Source organism: Xiphophorus couchianus, chromosome 19 (genome assembly GCF_001444195.1).
Source record: "Xiphophorus couchianus chromosome 19, X_couchianus-1.0, whole genome shotgun sequence".
Lineage (NCBI taxonomy): Eukaryota > Metazoa > Chordata > Actinopteri > Cyprinodontiformes > Poeciliidae > Xiphophorus > Xiphophorus couchianus.
In genome coordinates, this window is record NC_040246.1 from 9,225,909 (window position 1) to 9,250,580 (window position 24,672).

The 24,672-nt window shown below is 40.5% G+C and overlaps 4 protein-coding genes and 1 pseudogene across 5 annotated transcripts; 2 read left to right on the forward strand and 3 right to left on the reverse strand.

The window, feature by feature from the left end:
- Nucleotides 1–94: 94 nt before the first annotated feature.
- On the forward strand, nucleotides 95–5,264 carry adprs (ADP-ribosylserine hydrolase). Its single transcript, XM_028000135.1, has 6 exons — nucleotides 95–429; nucleotides 2,232–2,328; nucleotides 2,412–2,619; nucleotides 2,712–2,899; nucleotides 3,036–3,136; nucleotides 3,849–5,264. The coding sequence occupies exons 1-6, from the start codon at nucleotides 237–239 to the stop codon at nucleotides 4,211–4,213; spliced, it is 1,152 nt and encodes a 383-aa protein (XP_027855936.1). The 5' UTR covers nucleotides 95–236; the 3' UTR covers nucleotides 4,214–5,264.
- On the reverse strand, nucleotides 2,849–12,481 carry LOC114133973 (b(0,+)-type amino acid transporter 1-like). 2 transcript variants are annotated; one of them, XM_028000133.1, is made up of 7 exons: nucleotides 11,731–12,481; nucleotides 6,669–6,802; nucleotides 6,462–6,591; nucleotides 6,247–6,371; nucleotides 6,077–6,164; nucleotides 5,752–5,998; nucleotides 2,849–2,933 (listed from the first exon to the last, which is right to left on the reverse strand). In XM_028000133.1, exons 1-6 carry the CDS (start codon nucleotides 12,430–12,432, stop codon nucleotides 5,768–5,770), a joined length of 1,410 nt encoding a protein of 469 aa, XP_027855934.1. In that variant the 5' UTR covers nucleotides 12,433–12,481; the 3' UTR covers nucleotides 2,849–2,933; nucleotides 5,752–5,767. The 2 variants fall into 2 exon arrangements, with proteins under 2 accessions (XP_027855934.1, XP_027855935.1); XM_028000134.1 differs by lacking the exon at nucleotides 11,731–12,481 and adding an exon at nucleotides 8,504–9,295.
- On the reverse strand, nucleotides 6,811–8,385 carry LOC114133975 (b(0,+)-type amino acid transporter 1 pseudogene; annotated as a pseudogene).
- Nucleotides 12,482–13,852: 1,371 nt separating the features above from the next.
- Nucleotides 13,853–19,466, reverse strand: utp25 (UTP25 small subunit processor component). The gene is made up of 12 exons (XM_028001571.1): nucleotides 19,332–19,466; nucleotides 18,729–18,768; nucleotides 18,322–18,502; nucleotides 18,027–18,239; nucleotides 17,850–17,938; nucleotides 17,256–17,666; nucleotides 16,242–16,458; nucleotides 15,955–16,157; nucleotides 15,446–15,628; nucleotides 14,873–14,982; nucleotides 14,538–14,783; nucleotides 13,853–14,455 (listed from the first exon to the last, which is right to left on the reverse strand). Exons 1-12 carry the CDS (start codon nucleotides 19,430–19,432, stop codon nucleotides 14,203–14,205), a joined length of 2,247 nt encoding a protein of 748 aa, XP_027857372.1. The 5' UTR covers nucleotides 19,433–19,466; the 3' UTR covers nucleotides 13,853–14,202.
- A 1,596-nt stretch (nucleotides 19,467–21,062) lies between these two features.
- Nucleotides 21,063–21,950, forward strand: grxcr1b (glutaredoxin and cysteine rich domain containing 1 b). The gene is made up of 2 exons (XM_028001523.1): nucleotides 21,063–21,576; nucleotides 21,685–21,950. Exons 1-2 carry the CDS (start codon nucleotides 21,172–21,174, stop codon nucleotides 21,721–21,723), a joined length of 444 nt encoding a protein of 147 aa, XP_027857324.1. The 5' UTR covers nucleotides 21,063–21,171; the 3' UTR covers nucleotides 21,724–21,950.
- The last annotated feature ends 2,722 nt before the right edge of the window (nucleotides 21,951–24,672 follow it).

The following is a 24,672-nucleotide window of genomic DNA, read 5'->3' on the forward strand; positions in this document are numbered from 1 at the left end:
AAATGTGAGTACCAGAAGTTGCTCGAGCTAGATTAGTACGCATTCATGGATTAGTGGTGGAAAGAAATTCTAGGGTGTCACGGTTCTGTGCGGAACGATCTGAACCTTTAACCGGAAGCTAAACAAGGTTCCGGAAGCATTTCGCTGCAGGAGTTCAACTGACATTTGTTGTCATCGGCCCTTCTCGCTGTCATATAGTAAATATTTCACCGGAGGTAGGACGAAGGCGCGGATGAATGGCAATGATGGCAGTGAGAGCAGCGGCCTCGGCTGCGGGAACCCCGGCGTCTATGTCCCGCTTCAGGGGAGCGCTGGTGGCGGCTGTGCTGGGAGACTGCGTCGGTGGAGAGTTTGAAGGAGCGGAGGAGGTTCCAATGGAGACCGTACTGCAGCACCTGAACGGCCTGGAAGATGAAACTAAAGGAAACTGTGAGTCAGTTAATGCGTTTAAAGATTATATTTGGGAAAATTGGGCTCAACAGGCATTTTGTTTCCAGCAGCCCGTCACAATTTGTGTCTTTGAATCGCACAGCTCTAACTAGAGAAGGATGACTTTATAAGGCTGTTTTTTTTGCTGTACATAGTTTTTTTAGGCAATACTTTTCTTTAATGTTAAATTTTCTCATGTCATTGACACTGATCAGTGGTCAGTTTGATTATTTTGGATCTGTAGACACATCACCAAATAGCATGCATTTTGCTGCATTTAATCTTTAAATGAGCAACAAATTTTTGATGTATTAATGGATTTATCAGTTGATTCTCAGTTGCTTTCAAAACCACTATCTACTGCTTCGGCTGCCTTTAAAGGACTAGCAATGGATTCAAGGACCCTTACACAATCATCCCACTTTTATATGTTTTAAATAAATTTAAATAAATAAGGTGTGTATTGCAGATAACAACTTGGTGTAAGGGTTTAGAAAGACAAACCAGCATAAAATGGGGAAATGTATGGGTAAATATTAGTAACTGTTACTTCTGACTGCCATTTTGATTTTGATTTTGATTTTTTTAATGACAGTAGGACTCTAAAGTTTCAAGTGTTTAGGGGGTAGGAGTTTATAAGTTCTCACTTCTTCCTACCCCATTTTGACCATGATATGTTAACTGAAACAAAAAATCTGTATTTCCTCTTCTTTTTTATGCACTTCTTGTTACTGTGCACTATTTTATTTTTATATTTGTATCATGTTCGAATAAATTTCATTTCATTTCATTTAAAAAAAAATCTTCAAAGAGATACTCTGAATAATTTAAAATGTGAATGTTACCACAATTGGTATTAGTCAGGAAAAGCCTGATCATTGTGTTCCTGGTTTTCAATAATTTCTGCTCATCTCAGGTTTTCAGGAAGTTGACTCCAAAGTTGAGAAGCGTAGCTTTTTGCTATAGTATCTCACAAATTCTAGTAAAATACATTGTTTGTAGTTTTGACATCAGAAAATGTGAAAAATCTTTAGGAGCATGCCATATTTTCGCACAGCAGTTTAAGTTTCTGACCCTTCTGTGTCATTTTGAGCTTCAGTTAGTTCAGATTTTTACTTTTGCATGTAGTATAAAAAAATTACATGATTTTTGTGTGTTAGGGAGCCCTTAACTCTTGAATAGAAGTGCTTCAAAAATTGAGCCTTGAGCAGTCCCATATACAATCTGTTTTATCACAACCAATTGACACAAAGTCATTGCAGATCTTCCATTAACATGGAAGATCCACGGTTTCCTATCTATTTTATCAATCAATCAAATTTTATTTGTATAGCACATTTCAGCAGCAAGGCATTCCAAAGTGCTTTACATCATATCAAAAACACAGAAACACAATGCAACATAGAATCAACAATCAAAACACGACATTAAGTCAAGTTTCATCAATAAATTTGTAATTGATTACGTTTCAAATACAATCCTAAACTGGTGGGTTTTTAGTCGAGTTTGCATCCATAAAGGTTTACCTGTTACACTCCTATACACTCCTACTGTGTTATAAGGAACAAAATACCTGTTGCTATTTTTATTCCCACTCACACTCACAATCACACAGTTTAAAACGATGTAGACAGCATTTTAATGGGCTTCTGAATCTGTACTTTATGATGATCTTTTGTAATACAATAATATATGTTTTTGATGCTTAGATAATCTAATCTGGAGTGTAGGGAGTATATTTAGCTAGAATAACATGTCCTGATGAGGAGCAACATTTTTAATCTGAGTTCTGTGTTTTAAAGGCGTCCTTGAATACAGTGATGACACTGCGATGACGCGTTGTGTGGTCCAGTCTCTTCTGAACCGGTCTGGATACGATCAGCAGGACTTGGCCCGCAGGTAGACTTATGCCAACATCAGCATCCCTGGTTATTTTAAGTCTGATATCAGAAAATTTTGACCTACATTTTCCACACTTGTAGGTTTGCGAAGGAGTACAGTGCCTCCCCTGGCCGAGGTTATGGTTCTGGAGTGATCCAGGTGTTGAAGAAACTTGCCTCCCCCCAGCTTGTTGACGTTTACCAACCAGCAAGGGATCAGTTTAACGGTCGGGGCTCGTTTGGAAATGGCGGGGCAATGAGAGCAGCCCCCTTCGCGCTGGCTTTTCCTAATTTGCCTGATGTTAAACGGGTCAGTGGTGACCTTGTGATGTTTAAAAACAGCAAAATCCCCAATGTAAATGTGAGGTTGATCATCACTCCACAGTTTGTTTTTCTTTGCAGTTTGCCTGTCTTGGTGCCATGCTGACACACTCCTGCTCTCTGGGTTATAATGGAGCTGTCCTGCAGGCAATGGCTGTTCATCTGTCCCTCCAGGGGGCGCTCTGCCTGCCTCAGCAGTTCATAAGTAGGCTGATAACAGAGATGGAAGAAGTGGAGGGCGAGGAGGAGGCTCTTCGTGATGCCAGAATGTGAGTTCTCAATGAATAAAACTTTAAAGAGCTCCTCCAGAAAAAAACACAATAGAAAATTTAGATTTTTGTCAAAAAATCCAAAACTCCAAAGGTGGTCTTTCTGCAGTTTTCTGAATGTCTTGTATCTTTCCAGCCTAAAAGAAGCAGAAAAACCATTCTGTGAGCGTCTCCACAGAGTCAGAGACTTGATGGACAGAAATAAAGTGAGCATAGAGGAAGTCATTTCTGAACTCGGTCAGTAAACCTCCCCACTTTGTCATTTAAATTCATATGAGAACTTCTATCTGTGTGTATTATTATAAAAGTAAGTAAATTAAACAAACATCCAGGGATTATATTAGATCCCTGCTTTGGGATTAGGATCAAGCACAGAAGCCAGGTCCTGATGTTCTTAGATGGATGGAAAGTACAACTAGCTGAAGAAAAATAAGTGGTTTATTGGAGTAATATGATCAATTATTTAAATCAGAAATGACTTAATAGCAACATAAATCTCTTTATGAATGAAACGTGCTCAAATTCAAAGATGCAAAACAAATCATGTAAATTATGGGCAAAAAAGAGCTAGAACCTCTCAACAATAAACTTTTTCTGAACAGCACACACATGTTTTATTTAATTTTATTTAACTTTTCTATTTTCCTTTACTGTTTCTTGGGGGTTTCATTTGTTTTTCTGACATTTTTAATATATTTTCTTATCTATACATTTATTATTTTTTGCTATGCAGATATGTATTTATCTGTTTTTGCCATCAGTTTACATTCTAATTTGTTATTCAACACAGAAAGTTTAAGTATATAAATAGTTGTTTTTTTTATTGTGCTCTGTTCAGCTGCAGTGCATTAATTAAAGTGGTGGCTGTGGGCAGGATTGGTTTAATTCATTTTATTTGTGAAGAATTGATTAAACTTTTTTTTTTTTTCCCCCACTGCTTTACGCCCAGGAAACGGTATCGCAGCTCTACACTCTGTCCCCACTGCCATCTTCTGCGTCCTCCACTGCCTTCAGCCACGGGACTACCTTCCAGAGAGCTACGGAGGCCTGGAGAGGACAATAGCGTACAGTTTGGCCCTGGGAGGTGACACAGACACCATAGCCTGCATGGCCGGGGCCATCGCTGGGGCCCACTACGGAGTCGAGGCCGTTCCTCAGAGGTGGATGAGGTGCTGTGAGGGGGCGGAGGACGCTGACATGAATGCAGCGCGGCTTCATGCGCTTTACCACCAGACGTCACAAGGGAGCAGAAGTAAGTCAGAGAGCTGTGAGGACAAATCGGAGTCAAATGGGACTGAGAAGAAAAAGGACTGATGTCATCAAAGACGATTTCACTGTGTTTGGATCCAGCCAGTGTTGAGAACTGCTAAGTTGGTGTAGAGAAGTGCTTGTTTTTAAAACTGTCCACTTGTGGTTTGTCAAGTGACTGAATATAAAGGTGAGCAAGGTCATATAGAAACTGGACGTCCATATCGTAAGCTCACCTGTTTTATGCTGAATAATTTTTTGTCACTACAAATTGTCCATCAATGTTTTTTCTCCTTTAGACGATTAGTAAACCTTTAAAAACCCTAAATCTTTGAGTGTTTGATTTGAGCCAACTAGAAATTGCGTTTTACCTAAAAATCAACATAACTCAATGTAGTTATTTAACGCCACATTAGTAATAACGTCAGCTGTGACAGAGCTAGACTCCCAATTTAAACCCATACAGTATCTGAGTCTTATTTTGAAACTCCAAGTTAAAACCTCTTCCTTTTATGCCATTTAGAAAAATGGAAGAACTTGCTATGCTGCTGAAGATTTACTCAGCTGCTGAATTTACACAGGCTTTAGTCATGATGGATCGATATGAGACAGAAAGACCTACTGAGAAGCTAAAGAAAAATGGAGCAAGTGGTTGCTATGGTGATTCCCGCTATTTCTGTGACGCAGGCCACCATTCTTTTCATCAGAGAGGCAGACAGGAAGATGGCCCTCAATCTAACTGCAGCTGTGGGAAAACTATAAATTGCATCCAACAAATTTAATTGTAGGTTGAAACAGTTGAGGGCTAAATGGTTAATTTTATCTTTCTTCACCGTTTTATGATGGAGATTAAAGAGACTTTAGATCCCACTCTGAAAGAAAAATTCAAAGGTGGTACAGAGTGAAATGTGCGCTCTGTGGCAATTTAACAGAAAACTATAAGGCCTTCTGCAGATGAATATGAAGATAAATCTGGGCAAGAAAGTAGAGTCAAAATGTTTTTGAAAATGTCCATAAAAAGTGAGTGTTATTTCATTGTACTCTAACAGCCATTCTGCAGCAAAATCTGAAAATTTGTACACTTGTACAAATTAAAAGTCGTTCAAATGGACATACAGCTGAATGTTTCTGTAACTCATTCAAGATTTTAATGTTAGTAATTTTAAAGTGTAGTAATAATGAAATAAAAGCCAACTAGACTTCAACAATCATCTTCTAAAAGTGTAATGATAATTTCAACTTTGCTTCCCTTTTGATTCTTTCACTAAAATCTGAAATATACAGCTACAAATAAGAAGAGATCATATCTATCTACCTTTATTGTTGTTTTAACCAAATAATGGAGCTGCTGAGAATTAAAACAAATTATTGTAATGTTTGCTTTTTTAGTAGCAAAAATGCACCAGCTTTTAAGAAATATCTTAAAAGCTGGATTTTTTTTTTTTTTACCATAAAATTGTTTTTAATATTTTTTTTTCCAACACATAACACATCTTTTAATCTAAATAAGTGCAAATAGATAACACATAACACATTACATAATTGATTGTCCGGTTAAACCAATTATGTAATTGGCTTCAGGAGCTTATTTGTCCGTAGATTACCTGCAGCAGCTTGAGCTCAGAGGTTTTTCTCTGCTGGAGCGACCTCTAAGAACAGCTGCAGGAACGTTGTCACCTTATCAAACATTCCCGGGCAAAGCTTGAAATGGATGAAAGGTACGTAAACTATAGCGCCACTTAGGATAAATAACGCCACATAGAGATACTCGATTTGAGGTTGGTCTATGATGGGGGCCAGAACAAGGAAAATGGCCACAAGCAGGATCAGTATGGGGAGGACAATGGGAACCTGTGAGGAGAAGAAACAGGCATGATGTCGAGCTGTTGTGAATTGCTACAAATGTTAAAATAAGAGTGTGACACTGACGCTGTATGGTCTGGGGAGCTCCGGTTTCTTTATTTTGAGATAGATCAGTCCAGACAGAGTGACGGCATAGAAAAACCAGGCTGTGAAACTAACAACAGCAGTGAAAAGTTGTTTAAAATAGAGTGAAAATGGTTTTGTTTAATTTAAGGAAAAAGTGAGATGAAGTTCACCTGAAGTAGTTGACGATACTCTGAAAGTCTCCGGGGATGAGGACCACCAAAGAGATCAGAGTGGTGAAGATGAGAGCCGGAGAGGGAGTCAGCCGGTGGACGTGAGCCATGGAGAGAATATCTGGCTATAAAACAAACATGGATCCCTGTAAATGTGTGTGACAACCTTTATTGTAAACAGATGTTTGTGTTTAAGTGAAATAGACAGAAGGTACCATGTGACCCTCCCTGGCAGCCACAAAGCAGACTCGACCCCCGCTGAAGAAGGTCCCGTTTAAGGAGCCAAAAGCAGACAAGGCCGCAGCCAACGACATGATCCAACCCCAGCTTCCCAACACCTTGTTCCTGACGGAGAGATGTTCCTGATTAAACTGGAAATTCTTGCAGACTTAAAGACTCTGAGCAACCAGACGTGCTCTTACCCCCAGGTGACGGCTACAGCGGTGGAAGACATGAGCTCATTAGGTGTCATCACCGTCAGATAGCTAACATTCACCAGCAGGTACAAGCCAGTGACCAGAGAAATGGCTATCACCAGCGCTCTGGGAAGGTTTACCTGTGAAAATATGAAACAAAGCCAACTCTTGAGTTTGATCAAACATGTTACTGTTGAAATTACTTTCTCAAACAGGCGCATGAAAAAAAAAAAGTCCTTTTCGAAAACTTTCTACACAATACCTCCTCAAAAATAATTTTCTTCCAAAATGTTAACTTTCTTTTAATCTTTTAAAGTGGTCTTAGATTTTACATAGGGCTTTGTTAGGCTATATGGTTTATAGACTGATTTGCACTGCAAATGATTAAGGTTGCTGTAATTAAACCTTTAATTAAGAAAACTGCTTTCCATCAAAATAACCTAATATATAACCATTAATGAGGAAAATCATACAGCACTTGTTTGTGCCAAGACTTAATCATAAGCCAATCTAATCCATAGAAACTGAGATTGTTCCAATAAATTACAACCACAACATCTCTCATCTCAGTTAAGGGTATCTATCTGTTTTATGGAGCCTGGTCACTATAGTGGTCCTGAAGCACGAATGATCCTATTTCTTTCATTCATTATGCCTGTTTTTGAACTGCAGGATGAGATTTAATGTAGGTTTAACATTCCCACACACTGAACTGATGAAGTTAATGCAATCCAAAATCTCACCTCCGGTCTTTTAAGTTCCTCTGTGACATAATTTAGGTTGTACCAGCCAGCATAAGACCAGAGACCTTGATAGAAAGCCATCCCCAAAGCGCTCACAGAGTAATCTGTCTCTTTAAATGAGTTTTCAACTTTTAAATTTTCCATAAACACATCGCTGCTCTTTATGACCTGCACCATCCCACCAACCACAATGACTGCAAGTGTTAAAACTTTGGCCACCAAGAAGGTCACTTGGACCCTGACAGCAATGCGGGCATTCAGGATGTTGAGAGTAGAAACAACCAGGATGGCGACAGCAGCGGTGCATTTCACAGCCAGCTAGGGAGGCTGACAGCCGGAGTAAAATGGCGCCATGGCATACTCTGCTATGCTGATGGACATGGCAGCGATGCTGAAAGACTTCGCCAGCAGGATAAAAGTGACAGCGGCGAAGAAAGCAGGAAATGAACCATATATCTTGAGGATGTAGATGAACTCCCCTCCCGATTCAGGGAGGATGGTCCCAAGTTTGGTGTATGACAGCACAGCAAACAGAGCCACGGCTCCCGAGAGGGACCAGATCAGCAGACTCGCTCCAGGGCTTCCCACGCAGGCCAGAACAAACTGTGGGGACATGAATATCCCAGAACCAATCATGGTTCCCGATACCATAGCTATGCCTCCAGCCAGTCCAATCACCTGCTTCATTTTCAGTGCTTCTGCTTTTCTATTTGCCATGACGGAAACTAGAATAAAGGAGACCAAATAGCTCCAACAGAAACCTCAATAAGTCTGCAGACACAGACCTCAGTAACTGGTCAGAGGGCAGCAAGTCAGCAGACTATATGATTAACTAAAGTGTGGTTGTAAATGTTTTTACATCCATCAGTTGATCATAAACTCACATCATATAAGCTGCTAGGATCATTGTATCTATAGCTGGGGCAGCTTTGGTTAATTAAACACCAGCTTTAACTCTTCTGTTATTTTAGCTCACTGGAATCAACTTAAAGAAACTTTCAGAAATCCCACATAACTATTTATCCAGACCACTTTAAGTGATTAATTACATGTTTTTGCAAACTGTTAAGAAATAATAGCAAATCTGATCAGTCTTACTTCTGGTCGTTTGAGCTCCTCAGTTAAATAGTTTAAAGTATTCCAGCCATCATAAGGCCACAGGCCCTGATAGAAAGCAATGCCGATGGCTTTCACGCCTACATTCGTTCCATCAAAAGAGTCCTCAAAGTTTGCAGTGTTGCCCTGAAAAAGCATCACGACTCCTCCCAGTATGATCACCGCCAGCGTCAGTGCTTTAATGGCCATGGTGACCACCTGGATGCCGGTGGCCAAACGGACACTGAGACAGTTGACCAGAGCCAAGGCCAGGATCGCCACAGCTGCCACACATTTTAAGACCAGCTGTGGAGGGGCGCAGCCACTATAAAACGGGGCCACCACATATTCAGCGCAGCTCAGGGCGATCCCAGTGGCGCTGGCTGGCCTCATGACACTGACGAAACTGAAGACAAACACGAAGGCTGTGATTTTTCCAGTTGTCCGTAGCATGTAGATGTACTCCCCTCCAGACTCTGGTATGATCGTCCCCAGTTCAGCATAGCAGAGGCCACCCAGCATGGCTATCAGGCCGCAGCAGGCCCATATGATGAAGCTGGCCCCGGGGCTGCCGATTGCTAGCAGGACATACTGTGGAGAAATGAAGATCCCAGATCCTATCATGGTCCCAGCAATGAAGGACATGGCTCCTATTATCCCAACTTCCCGCTTCAGACTCAGTCCTTGCTCCATTGTTGGAGAATGCTACTGCCTGCTCGGATTTCCACTAAACACACCTCAGATCTTGGCATAGATTACCATTAGGTAATGTTAAACAGAGCAACAGGTGGTAAAACTACTCTTGATTTGTCAAGAACGGAGATCTTTCTTGTTTGACCTTGACATCTTTTCGAGCTGCTTTCATTTGTTTGACTATATTAGGCTGAGATTTAAGAATGTGAAACTCATGCATATATTTAGTGCTCATTCTCTCTCTTCTTGATATTACCTAATGAGACCAACTTCTTCAAATAAAACTAAGCAAAGTCAAATTTAAAGCACTGTATTTCTTGGGTGTCTTTAAACGGTTTGTTGATTGACCTGACCTTATTTTATTGCTTCTTTAAACCACTGATAAGCTATCTACAGGGGCTTAGTGTTACATGCAGAGTGCATGGTCATGTGAAGAAAATTACTGTTTAAATTCAAAGGTCAGACTTAAGAGATACAACAACACATGGAAAACCCAGAATGGACATAAAAATATTAGTTCCTCAGTGGTATTAGTCTGCCAATAGCAATATACGTTTTTAAATAGGACTTAAATGGAGAAATTAGCATAATGTTGTTGTGTCTACCACTAGGTGGTGTACGAGAATAGGATAGAGAGGAGAGAGAGAAGAAGAAGAAGAAGAGATAAGATGGAGGAAAGGAATACTTGATGTTACTGTACTGCTGAGCAAGTTATGAATAAAAGCTGTTAAGGGTTCTCTGTCTACTTGAGCTTCTACCTCGTCCTAGCTTCCAAACATAACAAATGTGCTGATAAATAAATGAACTAGTGCTTAAATGATAGTCAGCAGTACTTCTGCAAAAGCAGGAGATTAAGATGGGGCAAAGAAGAGTGTGTGAACACAAAGACATCAACGTGTCAGAAGCAGTGACTTCTGCCAATCATTTATCATTTAGTGAGAAAGATTAACAAATCGCAAACATTTAGGAAAGCTGCCAAATGTCTCAAAACCTCATCCATCCATCCATCCATCTTCTTCCGCTTATCCGAGGTCGGGTCGCGGGGGTAGCAGCTTCAGAAGGGAGGCCCAGACTTCCCTCTCCCCGGCCACTTCTTCCAGCTCCTCCGGGGGAATCCCGAGGCGTTCCCAGGCCAGCCGAGAGACATAGTCCCTCCAGCGTGTCCTGGGTCTTCCCCGGGGCCTCCTCCCGGTGGGACGTGCCCGGAACACCTCACCAGGGAGGCGTCCAGGAGGCATCCTGACCAGATGCCCAAGCCACCTCAACTGGCTCCTCTCGATGTGAAGGAGCAGCGGCTCTACTCTGAGTCCCTCCCGGATGACTGAGCTTCTCACCCTATCTCTAAGGTAGAGCCCAGCCACCCTACGGAGAAAACCCATTTCGGCCGCTTGTATCCGCGATCTCGTTCTTTCGGTCATGACCCAAAGCTCATGACCATAGATGAGGGTGGGAACATAGATCGACCGGTAAATCGAGAGCTTCGCTTTTTGGCTCAGCTCTCTCTTCACCACGACGGACCGGTACAGCGCCCGCTTGACAGCAGACGCTGCGCCAATCCGCCTGTCGATCTCCCGCTCCCTTCTTCCCCCATTCGTGAACAAGATCCCGAGATACTTAAACTCCTCCACTTGGGGCAGGACACCCCCCCTGACCCGGAGAAGGCACTCTACCCTTTTCCGGCTCAAGACCATGGCCTCGGATTTGGAGGCACTGATCCCCATCCCGGCCGCTTCACACTCGGCTGCGAACCGATCCAGCGAGAGCTGCAGATCACGATCTGATGAAGCCAAAAGGACCACATCGTCTGCGAAAAGCAGAGATGAGATCCTAAGGCCACCAAATCGGATCCCCTCAACACCTTGGCTGCGCCTAGAAATTCTGTCCATGAAAGTGATGAACAGAATCGGTGACAAAGCTCAGCCCTGGCGGAGTCCAACTCTCACCGGAAACGAGCCCGACTTACTGCCGGCAATGCGGACCAGACTCTGACACCGGTCATACAGGTCTCAAAACCTGAATTTCCTAAAAGCGGGGCATCTGTTAGAACTGCTGCAACACATGAACAAAGTTCTAGGATACTAATCCTAGGTAGGGGACTTTCTAAGGGGTGTTTACATGTCTAAGTGAATGTGTGACTCCACTTTCTATCCATAGACAGCCAGCTCATAAGGCGGACAACTTACTGATTGGTATTTCTTTTAGTTGATTTTGTTATTTTGCTGTTAAAAACATTGTTTAAGCTCAAACTGCAGTTTTTAGTTAACAGTATTGGTCAAGGTCTTGACCCTGAGAGATTTAGGTCTGAACTTTGCAGTATTATTGTAAAAACTGGACTAAAATTAGTTCCATGATGATGTAAAAAGCTGATAAGATCAGAGTAAATAAAATAACTGTATTGCTACTACAGATGGCACTGCAAGCTGTTCAATTATGCAGTGCACTTGAAGTTTACAATGCCGTATAAAGTTTATGAGTACTCTACTGCAGATTTGAATTTTTGTTTATAGGTTTGCCTGATTTATTTTGTGACTTCTTACCTCTGGACGTTTGAGCTCCTCTGTCACATAGTTCAGATTGTTCCAGCCGTCATACGACCACAGTCCCTGGTAGAAAGCAATACCAATGGGATGGATGCCCACGTTTGAGTTCTCAAAGGAGTTTTGAAAACTTTCCGCGTTTCCTTTGGCAAGCATGACCACCCCTCCTACAACGATGATTCCCAAAGCCACCACCTTAGCCACCATAAAAAACACTTGCACTGACATTGAAAAGCGAACATTCATGCAGTTTACGATGGCTAAAACCAAGATTGCAACTGCAGCCACACATTTCACTACAAACACTGGAGGAGGGCATTCTGGGTAGAACGGAGCCACGACGTACTGGGCGAAGCTCAGGGAGATGCCTGCAACTCCAGCAGGCCTCACAAATAAGATAGAGCTGAAGGCCAACGTGAAGGCCATGACTGGACCTGACGTCCTGAGGATGTAGATGTACTCTCCTCCTGACTCTTGGATAACGGTTCCCAGTTCAGCATAGCAGAAAGACACCAGTATCACCAACAAGCCACAGCTGGCCCACAACACCAGGCTGGCTCCAGAGCTGCCGATGGAGGAGATGACTGTCTGCGGGGACATGAAGATCCCAGATCCGATCATTGTTCCCGCAATCAGCGACACGGCTCCTACCAGCCCCACCTCTCGCTTCAGGCTGAGCTTCTGCTGCTTCTCTTCCATCATCTCTGCGGGTTAGAGACCATCTGCTGCGTGTCAGCTCCGGCAGCGGAGGAAAACTGTAATTTCATGACCAAAGTCACTCTTGAAGTTAATAATTATGTGTGCGATTCATACAACATCTGAACAGGTGATGTCTTACCTAACAGCTTATCATTTTGAACGGATCACTGCAGTTGGTGATAATTATATTTCTTTATTATGCTGTCTTTTGTTTTTACTCCTGATAACTATTGGTTTGGAAAGTCTCTCCTGCTTTGCGCAAGTGCTTCTGTTTTATAATCTCAGAAGTAGCTCAGCATGTGCTTAGTCATCTATGGGAGGCCATTATTACCAAATGCAAAAGTGACAGAAATTAGACAAATGGTTATAAAACTATTCAGTACAACTGCAAAAATTAGGACTCTGTATTAAAAACAAAAACCAACTAAGGCTTGTATTATACAGCTCCCATTTTCCTAGTGGCAACAGGCTGAATCCACAATTTACAGACTGATTTCTAGAACCTACAATGTACTCTTGAAGGTTCAGGTTAACTTTATAGAACTTCAATAACTCATTACACAGGATGCTCTCTATCGCTTACACATTGTATTCCTACTAACTGGACACTTTTCAACACTGTTTGGATACTTTTTGGGACAGTTGAGTTTCCTTTACCATAATGGTCAAGATAACTTTGTGGAACTGGCAACAATCCTTATGAAATATTCAGGCAATATTTTTTGGACTAAAAGTTTACATCCCAGAGTTTACAAGTTAATTCTCTGGAGTGAACATATAATTCTTAGTGAACTTAAAGCTTACTTTTTGTGATCATGTGGTCTACTTACAGATTACTTCCATGTAAATTAAGTGTACTTTCCAAATATTAAGGATTGCATTTTTGCATCTTACATTACATGTTACCATTTTCAAGTTCATAGGGTTCTTTCTAGGATGTTCAATGTCAATAAGATCTTCTTATGATCTCATGGCTACTTTTCTAAAGGTTATTTTCTCTGATCTTACAAGGTTACTTCCAGAAAAGGCAAATTATTTCTCTGGAGCTCATAAACTAATTTTTTAGAAATGTATTGGTTGCAATTTTGTGATTTTAAACATAAATGTAAAAGGTAACTTAATAAAGCAGAATAGCACGTTTGTTCTGATAAATGACAATCTTAGATCTTTTAAGAAATAATTGGAATCACCAGCAAATAGGAAATTAGCACAAAAAAGTTAGCTGACTCAAAAATGCAATATCAATTATAATTTTCCACAAAACCTGTTTTGAAACAAAATTCTAAAATGGATCACAATTTTTGAAATGATATACAGATATTTACCTACGTTATGAATTGTCGCTGTATAATTAAACTGAACTTAATTACCTTTTTAACTTTGAAGAGAAATGCCGTAGTATCCCATAAATTTCAGCATTTTATTCATTTGTAACGTTTATTGGGAGTGATATATTTTTTTGACTATTGGTACAAACAGGCTTCCATATTTGACACTTTCAATACACCTGAGTCACAAAAATGATTTAATCAGCTCTGATGTCGCTAAATCAAAGCACTCAAACCAACAAACAGATGAGGAAATATTTCCCTGGTAATCAGCACTTCTGAACAACCATTATGGTAATGTTTATGTAAGATTAGATTTTTTATGGTCCCTTTAGAAATGCATCAACAAATCCAATAAACCAATTAATATTTGCGATAGGAAAAGAAAGAGTCACAATTTATTGATAAAACTAGTAACAAGCACGTTTGCTGGGATGTTATCAGTTCAGGCTTTGTCCTCTGCTCCTGTGATAAAAAGGTGAACGTTTTTGTTGGAGTGCAGCATCTGTCCGGCTCGCTGGGCTCCGGTGATGGCAGCCAGCTTGTGGGCATCGTAGCGGGAATAGAGGGCAGTGCAGGTCCAGCTGGCCTCCTCCCCCTGACCTCCTGCTGCCAGCATGTTGCACACCTCACTGTAGAAGTGGGGGAAGGTGGGCAGGCCGTAAAATATCAGGTTCTTCATCCCTTTGATAGTGTACCTGAATGAAATAAGCACGATGTGAGCAGATTGTTACAGGTAGAATAGGACACAATTTGATGGATAGGAAAAGAAGAACAGACCTTTTGTAGAAGTGGAAGCGCTCGGTGAAGAGCAGGAACTGTTTTTCTCCTTTCAGAAAGAAATGCCTGGCTCGAGAGACCTCTGACTTGCTGGAATACTCGCACACGGACGTGAAGTTAATCTCCTCTTTCTTCATGTGATTTCGCAGTCGGATGTAGTCAAAGTAGGACGGGATGTAGATGAGAGTGTGGGACATGACAGAGTCCCTGTACTGAGGAAGTACTTTATCAATGAAGAACTGAAACCTACAAGCAGATGAAGGAGATGATGAAGGATAGTTTAAGCAAAAGGCACAGTGAGGAGCTTAAAAAGTTGTTTTAGTTGAGTCACGTACCGAGCATCTTGATTCATGAAGCTGTCGGATGAAAACATCTGGAACACATGAGGCAGCTGAACCAGCACCTGGCAGATGGAGCCTGTCTTTGGCATGTTTTTTGTTGTAATCTGAGACAAAAACCAAAACACAAAGCATACAAATTTCAGTCAGGTGTTAATAATGACATGCAATGATCTCCTACTCAAGCATGCTTAAATTAAGAAAACTGTGAAGGTTAAAATAAATGAAGTGTATGAATCAGTGGATAGATACAATTAGATCAACTTAACAATGACAAATCTCTGATATTGTTACCGTTTCATAAAGCTACAATGTGTAGATGCTGTTACACAGATTTTTTTATTGTCGAAGAATGGTAACACCTCTGCAGGGGGTGTTACAGAAAAGTTTCCCGCTGAAACCTGGTTTCAAAAAGTGCCAGTGTGAGAGACTCACTGGTATCAAGCAAACGAGTGGCTGGATTGCAGCAAAAAATTTTACGGCTTCACTGAAGGTCGGCTCGGTGTAAACGAGTCATAAGATTTCAGATCTTTGAAATACAAAAATAAGCAAGTATCTCTACTGCCTGACCTGTCCTCTGTAGTTGGCACAGTGTTTAGTGAGGATGTTGTTGATCTGCGGGTCCTGGATGGAGCTGAACACCAGCGTCTGTCTGTAGTGGCTGGCCCAGTTGTTCAGGTTCCACATCCGCACTCTGGAAAAGTCGACTCCGTGGGAGTCCAGCGGCTGCAGGTTCATGTGCTTCATCACATGCTGCAGGGTGAGGACAACACTTACAAACTTAAACACATGAACACGTTAGGTTTGTAGGTTACAGATCAATAATTACTAAGCTTTAAACAAAACATTGCAGTAGCAGAACCATCCAGCTTGACAAAACAAATCAAGATAAATAAAAATAATATATTGAAGAAGAATGCTGAACTAGTTAGATACATGTTGACATTTGAGTTTTAAATCTTAAAAATCGCTGGTTCAAAAGCCCAAAATTTCTAGCCTATTTTGATAGACTTAATATTCTAGTTATGAAGAATGGAAAACTTCAACAGCAGGTGGTGCCACATGTAAACTCCTCATACCAAGACATGCTCCCAGTTCTGCATGAGGAAGACGTCAGTCTGATCCAGCACCAGCAGCTCAATGGATGACAGGAAGTCGTAGTCTCTCTTACTCTCTCCTTCTGCTCCCAGCACCGTTCGGAGGCCGAGCGGAGACGCAATGATGATGTCTGATGAGTAGAAGGGGGCGTAGAGACGCATGTTGCCCCTCACTATGGACACACCTGGGAGGGAGAGTGCAGAACCATCAGGTTGTAGGGTCAGATAAGTGGTGGATGTTTTTAGAAACTCCTTATGTGAAGACGTACCTATCCTGAAGTGATCGTCCAGGTTGCCAGAGAAGACGGCGTGGTAATCATCAGGCCGGCGCAGGTTGGCTGGTTTTTCTTCCTCCGTTTCTCCAAACTCCTCCTTGAACTTCTTCTTGTTGCTGACGATTATCTTCTTGCCTTTGGTCTCCAGCAGGCTGATGAGAGTGTGGACAACTTGCAGAGCGGCCCCCCGGAATGGAACTAGGATCAGAACCTGGGACAAAGTGGTTACAATCCTTACATGTTCTGTAGGTGGTCTGGGTTAAATTAAACCCCTTTCTAAACAATTTTTAGTCCAATGGCTGAGTATTTGTGTGATTTTATAGAGATCCATAAATGGATCACAATGGGTTTCTTCTGTGTTAGATTTTATTTTCTCTGAGGACAAAAGAAAAATAAGAAAATATTCCACAAGATTGAAAAGCAAAACTTCTCAGGATCTGCCCTATTCAACAATCAGGAATATAGGAGGTCTACATATTTTTTTCCTTAAAATATGCTATACTCTGTCTACTATTTTTATGTAAAACCTTGACTTATGCAAACAGATTTTTAAATATATATATTTGAAATAAAAAAAACCTGCATTTATTTTTTTCTATGTCTTACTAGAAGCAGAGGCAACAGTAAGAGCACAATAAAATAAAAACTGTTAAAACTGACAATCGTGGATATTAAATTTTAAACTTTGAGCCTTCTTCACTCAGAAGTAACGTCAAACAAAAGCTATTTCTTGTTTCTGTAGCCTGATAGTGATTAGATGAGGTGTATTCACTCATCAGTGAAATAAAAATATAAAATATTCATTTTCTGAAGGTCAGTCCAGCTGAAATATGTATTGATTCTGGTCAACAGATGTGCATCTCTATGTTTTACAGGTTAATTTGGTTGTTACATGTTAACAAATTTCTAAAAAAACTAAATGTTTTACATAGAAGAGATCTCTGATGTTTTCATTAAAAAAAACAATTGCAGCTAAAACTGACCTGACACATGCGTTTAGTTGTTTACCTTTGGCCTGGTCAGTCCCTGGTCTCTGGGTTCTTCCTGTGGTTCAGCTCCAGCTTTAGACTGACTCTTCTGCTCTCTCAGCTGGGTGTTGTGAGCCAGGACTCTAGAGTTGGCCTTCAGGACGTGGTTGAGCACATGCAGGCAATATGCACTGCGAACATATGGGCCCTGCTTCAAATGGCACGCCTCTGGGTGATACAGGTCCTTGTAGGACCCCATGAGAGACAGCAGCTCCATCTGGAGGGGGCTGATCTCTTCGACCTGTCCTTTAGGATTAAATGACTGGTTCAGATTCCTCCAGCTGCTCTCCAAAACTTTATGGAAAACAGTTTGGTTTGTGTCTTTTTGGGGGCCGATGGGGCCGAACCTTTCAATAGGATTGGTGCAGAGAAGGTTTCCCAGCTTTGCCCACTATAAAAAAGGGAGGAGAAACCTTAGACGTGGCTCAGTACAACACACAGTACAATGGAAAAGTATTCCCACCACATAAACTAATCTGCAGGAAATCACCCGGCTCTCTTTTACCATGTCCTGCATCAATAAAAACATAAATAAAAGCTGCTTTATGCTGTAACAAGGTGACTTTGTTTATACCGGGATCTGAGTTTTGGATTTGGAGCCAGATGTAATGTTAAGCACATCCTCTTCAGTGAGTTCGGTATCCAGATGGACCAAAAACATGTCTGTAAAAAAAAGGGAATAAAAACAAAATGTAACACATCAAAAAGACCATTACAAAAATTCTTATTTAAGTTTTCTATCCGCTCTCACCTGTACTGTTCTTGTGTTGTGGAATGTTTTCATCCTGTTCTCCTTTTTCTATGAAGTTGGTCTCCAGACAGAACGCAGACTCATGCTCCTTGTCCACAAACTCTTTATCTCCTGCCACCTCTTTCTGTTCATCAACCCCCTCCTCCTCTTCATCACCACGCTCCTCTTCTTCATGTTCCTCTTCCGCTGCATCCTCAGCTTCAACATTACCCTCTAATGCACATTAAACTCTTATTTTAGTCAAGCACAAACTGTTGTCAAACATTTTTTAAAGACAAAAGAAAAATCTCCTCGCCTTCAAAGAGGAGCTCTTCCTCCTCGTCATCACTGCTTTCATCCTCGTGGCTTTGGGCATCAGCTGTGGGTTCACTAAGCGTTGAAAGAAGCTTCTGATAGGCAGTTTGTTGCTCCGGTTCTTCATCTTCTTCCTCTTCCCTGTTTACAGGTTCTGAGTCAGATTGTTCTGGGCTTGACGGCTACACCGAACAAAAAAAAAAAAAAACACTAAAAAAACTGAAACGGTTCTAAATACTTATAGTAAAACTTAATCTAAACAAAGCTACGGTTCAATATTCCCAAAGGGTTGAGGATTAACTTCAAAGCATGGAGCAGATAAGAAACTCGGAAGAATTATTTATTAAATAAATGATTGTTTAGTACAATTATTTTGGTTTTTGATCTGGAGACTCAAGGAACACTCACCAGGTCCACAATCTGGGTCCTTTCAGGTCTTTCATTCACACTGTGAAAAACACACATCAGTAAATTAAGCAGCGAGATAAAGACAGGCCTGATATGACTTGATGGACAGACTCATGAGTGACTAGATGGATAGTTGGATGGACAGCTGGATTGAAGGCGAGAGTCATAATAAGCTCCTGGGGCTTATAATCTCCGCAACACATTGCATTTGTTTACTGTTGTGATCTATTGGTATTTATATAGTGCAAATTAGAACAACAACAACAACAACACAAAGTAATGGATGGAAGGGCAGATAGATGCAACTTTAGACAATAGAGCAGGAATAGACCTGAACGGGGAACATTTAACATTAAATGTTAATGTTTATTAAGAAGCAACATAAACTTGCTTCTTAATTTATTAGTTGCAGCTAATAAATGTCTACAAAATAAACCCAGACTATTCAAATGAATAACTAGACACGTTTATTTCGCGTTTATGTTTGTGTTTTAGGTTAAAATGCTTGTTTGAAGGTAGTCTGAACTAAATGTAGCATCCTAACTGACAATAAAACGCATTTCTTCATTTAAAAAAAAGACAGTTCTCTGTTATAATGCTTACACGTCGTGAAATGGATGCTCCTCTCCAAACTCCTTCAAGTGTTTCTTCTGTTTTTTGGACAAATTTGTGAAGAGCTGTTTATTCTGCCGCCGCTTCCCCATGACTCTCGACGTGTTGTTGTCACACGTGTGCAGCTTCTTCTGCGTTGGTTGTGCTTCAGTGAGCGTATTTATCGCCACCTACAGGAGCAGAGAGGTACTGTAGGTTTCCGCTCCACTTATGGTGAATAAAGAGGACGTTTCATATTTACAGAAGCAGTCCTAGACAGACTTACAGAACTGAAAATAAATACATTTAATATTTAACACACTGGTCAGGTATAACATTATGAACATTGACGTAAATCATGCCAATTAGAATACCTTACGATCATGGCACCTTGTATTTATTAATTGAGCAGTGAAAGGAATTTTCTTTAATTCAAAGTCGATATAGTAGAAGCAGAAAAATACTTTGGTAAATGTTCTGCTGGGGAATCTTGGACTAAATCGACAATTGGAAAAAGTATTCCCTGATTGCTGTGGCCTCTTTCTGAGGCTGACGAGTCCAGAGAACAAAAGTGCTTCAGGTCAAGGCAATTTTGGTAATAAAAAGGGGATTTACACAACATGTTACATCATTAAGTTATGACCATTCTGTGTTTATTCATGTTGTTTTTGCAGGAACTCTGTTTGGTAACTTCATTCTTATTTTTATAAATATTTCACTTCAACTTCAGGAGCAGAGTAAATATTTCCAGTACTAATGCTTATATTGTTGTACTTGTTATTATTCAGCCAGACATCCTTGATACCAACTTTCAGATCAAATCCTAACTGGTGGTCATCTATTTTTGAAACTGATCACAGCTGGTTGGCTTCTCTTTCTCCACCTGCGTTTTTAGAACTGATCATGATCACTCAGTGAGGTTAAGATCTTGGGAGTTTAAATTGCAATGTACCAGGATTTAAGTGAGTTTGGTATCATTTTGACTTTTGAAACAATGGAAGAAATCACTGGACGGTTTGGAAGATTATTCTCAATAGCCTTAAAATCTAGGATTCAATATAGAAAGTTCTCCTATACAAGCATTTCTGTGTTGTGAAGCGGTGCTCCACCACGCAAAAATCATCTCTGAACCATTCGTGGATGGATGGAAGAAGTTGCTTATGAAAAACATTTAGATCTTTTCTCTTTGGTAGGACGTCCATGCTCTTGGATGAGAAGCAGTACATGTGATCATTGAGCCCATGCAAGCTCTCACCTTTTCTTCTCAGATTATATGATTTTCCAGACCCAACTAAATGATCAGAAGGAGAATTCATCAGAAATAATACATTTACTCTAAACCTCTTGTCCTGCCCATGTTTTTCATGGACTGAAACAAAGTATTAATATTTACTTTCCTGTCAGTGGCTCTGCTGTTGAGGTGATCTTAAGTGTGTAAAAGGAGGAACACTAATTCGGTCTCAGACCAGCATGCTGGACATTGCTCCAAAGATCAACTAAGACCACCAGGTGTTTGCCCCAACTTTGCAAGTTATCAGACCATAAAGGATCAGACATAAGGTGCGTGCTAACCTTGATCAATTATTGAACACGATCATATCAATTTACACTTTGCCCGTTTTAGCTGTTACCATGACAAGGGCACATCTATTATTGAGTATTTGGGAGCACACAAGGTGTGTGCACCTGTTTCAGTTCAAAGGAACTGAAACAGGTGTTTCAGTTCCTTTGAAACACCTGTGAGAACCCTGCTGTTGGATAAATAACTGGACCGCCGATGACTTGAGCTGAAAGGGCCTCTCTGTTTTGTCTGAATGGGAAGCGATGCATGTGACTCTTTTCTTGGATTTCAATGGATGGGCCAAAGATGAAAGAAAAAGCCGTGAAAACGGTCCGGTTCAGAGTTGCATCTGCCAACAGTGGCCGAGTCCTGGCTGAAGTGTTCAAGGACGAGAGGACCTGGTGCGGCTCGGTCTCTGACTCTGCAGACTCGGACGGCACCGGCAGCATGGAGGCAGAGCAGGGAAGTCTGCCGCCCCCCAGTGAGGCCAACAGGCACCTGAACGGCCTGGAGGCTGCCGGGGACGAGAACGGCTGTGAGTCCGATGACCTGCTGCTGTATGCCAGTGTCAAGAGGGAGATGATGTTCAGCAACAAGAGGATCAACATCTGCAGTAAGAACGGAACCATCCGAGGGGTGAGGAACAAAGTGAGCGCAGGCCAAGTGCTTTTCAACAACCTCTCTAATATGTACTCTGTAAGTTGGTCCAGCTGTTCATTCTTTTTTTTGCCCTCAAGCCTGGTATATATATATATATATATATATGACTACATGTAGACATTACCTTTTTTTCTTTCACTGAAGGGTCGTCATCAGAGAAGAAGACCCTGGGAAAAGGAGTGATGGTTCATGTCAAGCAATGTCCTTCTTAAATATCTGGGACATTTCTTAGAGACTTGGTGCAATGAGAGGAGTCATTCTTTACTGATTATTGTGGAATATTATTCTTGTTAAAGTGCTTCAAACAAGATGAGCTGAATTAGTATAATCAGCTTAAAAGAAAGTACACCCATTTTTATTTCTAAGGTCACTCTGGTCTTTATCAGGATCGAGCTACTTCATTACATAAATTAAACCCTTCAGCCTATAAGAACAAACAAGATTTTGTATACTATTTACTAACTTTTATTTGCAAAAATTAATGTTTGTAAAAAAAAAACAAACAAACAAAAAAAAACTAAGTACACCCTATCAAAGAGTGACAGTCTCTTGCATCTTTGTTGAAGATTTTTTTCCACCTATTCTCATTCACAACATTGCTCTTCATTACTCTTAGCATACTTCTCTTGAGGTCCCACCACATGCTGATTACGTCATTTTTAACCTTTCTGTTGAACTGATGTGTTTTACTGATCAGCCATCTTGGTCCAAGCCTCAGCTGTTGGAGAGGTGGTATTGCATTTGACTCTAGACTTCTTCTATATGCAAAAAATGTACAGTTGACTGGAAAGTGACAAGATCCTGTGGTTGCAAAACAAGTTAAAATATTCATTATTCACTATTGTGCTTGACAGAAGGTGGCAGAGATGTTTGTGTTGATATGCTGTGTTTGGTTTTCTCCGAATGTGGTGCCAAACATCTCTTGTTTCATCTGCACAAAGGATATTGTTTTAGAGTTTATGTGTTATTCATTGCCATAGTCTATTTAGAGACAAAAAGATTTAGAAAATGGCCTTATAATCCTCCGGAGATACATGTGCAGCAATGGCTTCTTCTCCAGGGTCATTGCTAATGTCTTTCCATCTTGGCATTGTGTTGACACCTTGTTTAAGAAAGAGTAAAGTATCTTAAAACAGGTGAGTTTTGAGGCTTGACTGAAACAGAGAATGTCAATAGTGTGAACGTCTGGCAGGATGGAGATCCAGATTTGGGGGTCAATGCTCGACTCCACATGGTGCTAGGACAGGTGGACGGCACAGTGAGGTGGACGGAGGAGGAGGATGACATAAGGGAATGGATGGGGGTGGCAATGTGCAAGAGATCTGATAGAGAAGGATAGGTGAGGCTGTGAATGGTTTTAAATGCGCACAGAAGAATTGGTTTAACTAGGAGCCAGTGCAGTTACTGAAAGACTGTGACAAAATGCAAAATGGTGTAGCAAGGGGCTTTTGATTATAATGCATGCTGCTGAATTATGAACCATCTGAAGCTTATGGAGGGATTTGTGAGGGAGACCGAGAAGGAGAGAGTTACAGTAATCTGTATGATGAGGCTGTGAATAATAATAGAAGTAGTAGAGGGGTTAGGAAGTGAGGGAGGCGGTTTATGTTGCATCAGTGAAAATATGGAAAAGGGCATTTGACTATGACTTTCCCTAAAACCTATGAAAATATTTAGGGTGTACTTAGTTTTTTTTAATATTATTATTACTATATTTCTAAACCCAAATTTACCATTTGGGTTTCATTTTCATTCATTAAATAATGACAGTTGTGTTTTGTTCTCTGACGTTGGATTTAACTAATGTTAAAACTATTTAAGGCAAATCACTTTCATTACATCCTAGTCCATTGCACTCTTTTTAGTAAGACAGTAAAACAAACTGATCTGTTTTTTGTGATACTGCTATCTCAACATTTTAACACCATACCTGAAAATGAAAGAATGAGAAATTAACAACTACTTCAAGAACTATTATATCAACTGTGTGAAGCATTATCATAATGTTATTAATGTTAGTAAATCACTATGGCTCATCATAACATATTAGTTTGTGAAAGTTGTGTGATATATCTGCATATTCTGGATTTGGTTTTGAAAATGTTTTATAAATTATTATTTCTAACAAAATTCTAAGATATTTCTAAAAAACATTTGAACCTGCTGCTGATTATAAATTGTTACTTCATTCTGATTATTTATAAAAAGTCATTTTACATCAAAAGTCATCTCATGGCATCACTAATCACACGCAACAACTCGGTTTGACCCGATGCTTTTTCAGTAAAGATGTTTCCTCATTGCTCAGAGATACAGAAGGAGTACCTTTTGTATTTTACGATGGTTTCTTTTTGTAAATTGTAAATTGAATGTGAGCGAGAAAGTCATGAGACTTTGTCACACATGTCATGGCTGACATCTGAAGCGTTTTTGTAAACATTTTGTAATTATGATGGATGAATGTGATAATTTCTTTTAACTCTTTTAGGATTTTCACTGGATTGGAGTGGAAATTTTTACAAAAACATGCTCATGAAACTCCATCCATCCATCCATCTTCTGTTCACCCTTGTCCCTAATGGGGTCGGGAGGGTTGCTGGTGCCTATCTCCAGCTACGTTCCGGGCGAGAGGCGGGGTACACCCCGGACAGGTCGCCAGTCTGTCGCAGGGCACTCATGAAACTCATATAAACCAATTTTGTCAAATATTAGAAATGCATTGTTGTATGAGAAACAATAACAATTAGGTGTAAATGAATTAAAGACAGAGAGGATGAAGTTTCTCATCATTCATTTGAATCATTCTAAATAAACAAAAAAAAGACATGAACTAGGATTAATTGACTATATTCAATCTTTATGCATACAATCAATTATTCCTTAGTAAGGCAATATAATGTTCATTGGTTGCAATATTGGTCACAGTATAGTTCTAAGTGGTAAACCTGGAAGGTATTTGCAACTATCACATTTAACGTTTTATTTATTTTATGCTTGATATGAAAAGTATCTAATAATTGCAGCCATTACTTTTCATCCATGCATCTGCAGATCCCATGAAGGCTGGAGCTGATGACCGTTTCTCCTCTTGACAGAACAGAGCAACAACTTGTTTCTGTAGATAAAGCTCCA

What these genes read in the sequence shown, in the direction of transcription:
- LOC114133973 (XM_028000133.1), bottom strand. Translation starts at nt 12,432, where the DNA reads ATGATGGAAGAGAAGCAGCAGAAGCTCAGCCTGAAGCGAGAGGTGGGG. An exon ending in AGGAGCTCAAACGTCCAGAG is followed by an intron (nt 6,803 to 11,730) that starts GTAAGAAGTCAC and finishes ATATTTTCACAG; the next exon opens with GTAAACCTTCCCAGAGCGCT. An exon ending in GCTGTAGCCGTCACCTGGGG is followed by an intron (nt 6,592 to 6,668) that starts GTAAGAGCACGT and finishes TCTCTCCGTCAG; the next exon opens with GAACAAGGTGTTGGGAAGCT.
- grxcr1b (XM_028001523.1), top strand. Translation starts at nt 21,172, where the DNA reads ATGGATGGGCCAAAGATGAAAGAAAAAGCCGTGAAAACGGTCCGGTTC. An exon ending in ACCTCTCTAATATGTACTCT is followed by an intron (nt 21,577 to 21,684) that starts GTAAGTTGGTCC and finishes CTTTCACTGAAG; the next exon opens with GGTCGTCATCAGAGAAGAAG.
- utp25 (XM_028001571.1), bottom strand. Translation starts at nt 19,432, where the DNA reads ATGGGGAAGCGGCGGCAGAATAAACAGCTCTTCACAAATTTGTCCAAA. An exon ending in GGACCCAGATTGTGGACCTG is followed by an intron (nt 18,503 to 18,728) that starts GTGAGTGTTCCT and finishes TGTTCGGTGTAG; the next exon opens with CCGTCAAGCCCAGAACAATC. An exon ending in ACAACACAAGAACAGTACAG is followed by an intron (nt 17,939 to 18,026) that starts GTGAGAGCGGAT and finishes TTTTTTTTACAG; the next exon opens with ACATGTTTTTGGTCCATCTG.
- adprs (XM_028000135.1), top strand. Translation starts at nt 237, where the DNA reads ATGGCAATGATGGCAGTGAGAGCAGCGGCCTCGGCTGCGGGAACCCCG. An exon ending in AGATGAAACTAAAGGAAACT is followed by an intron (nt 430 to 2,231) that starts GTGAGTCAGTTA and finishes TGTGTTTTAAAG; the next exon opens with GCGTCCTTGAATACAGTGAT. An exon ending in GCTCTTCGTGATGCCAGAAT is followed by an intron (nt 2,900 to 3,035) that starts GTGAGTTCTCAA and finishes GTATCTTTCCAG; the next exon opens with CCTAAAAGAAGCAGAAAAAC.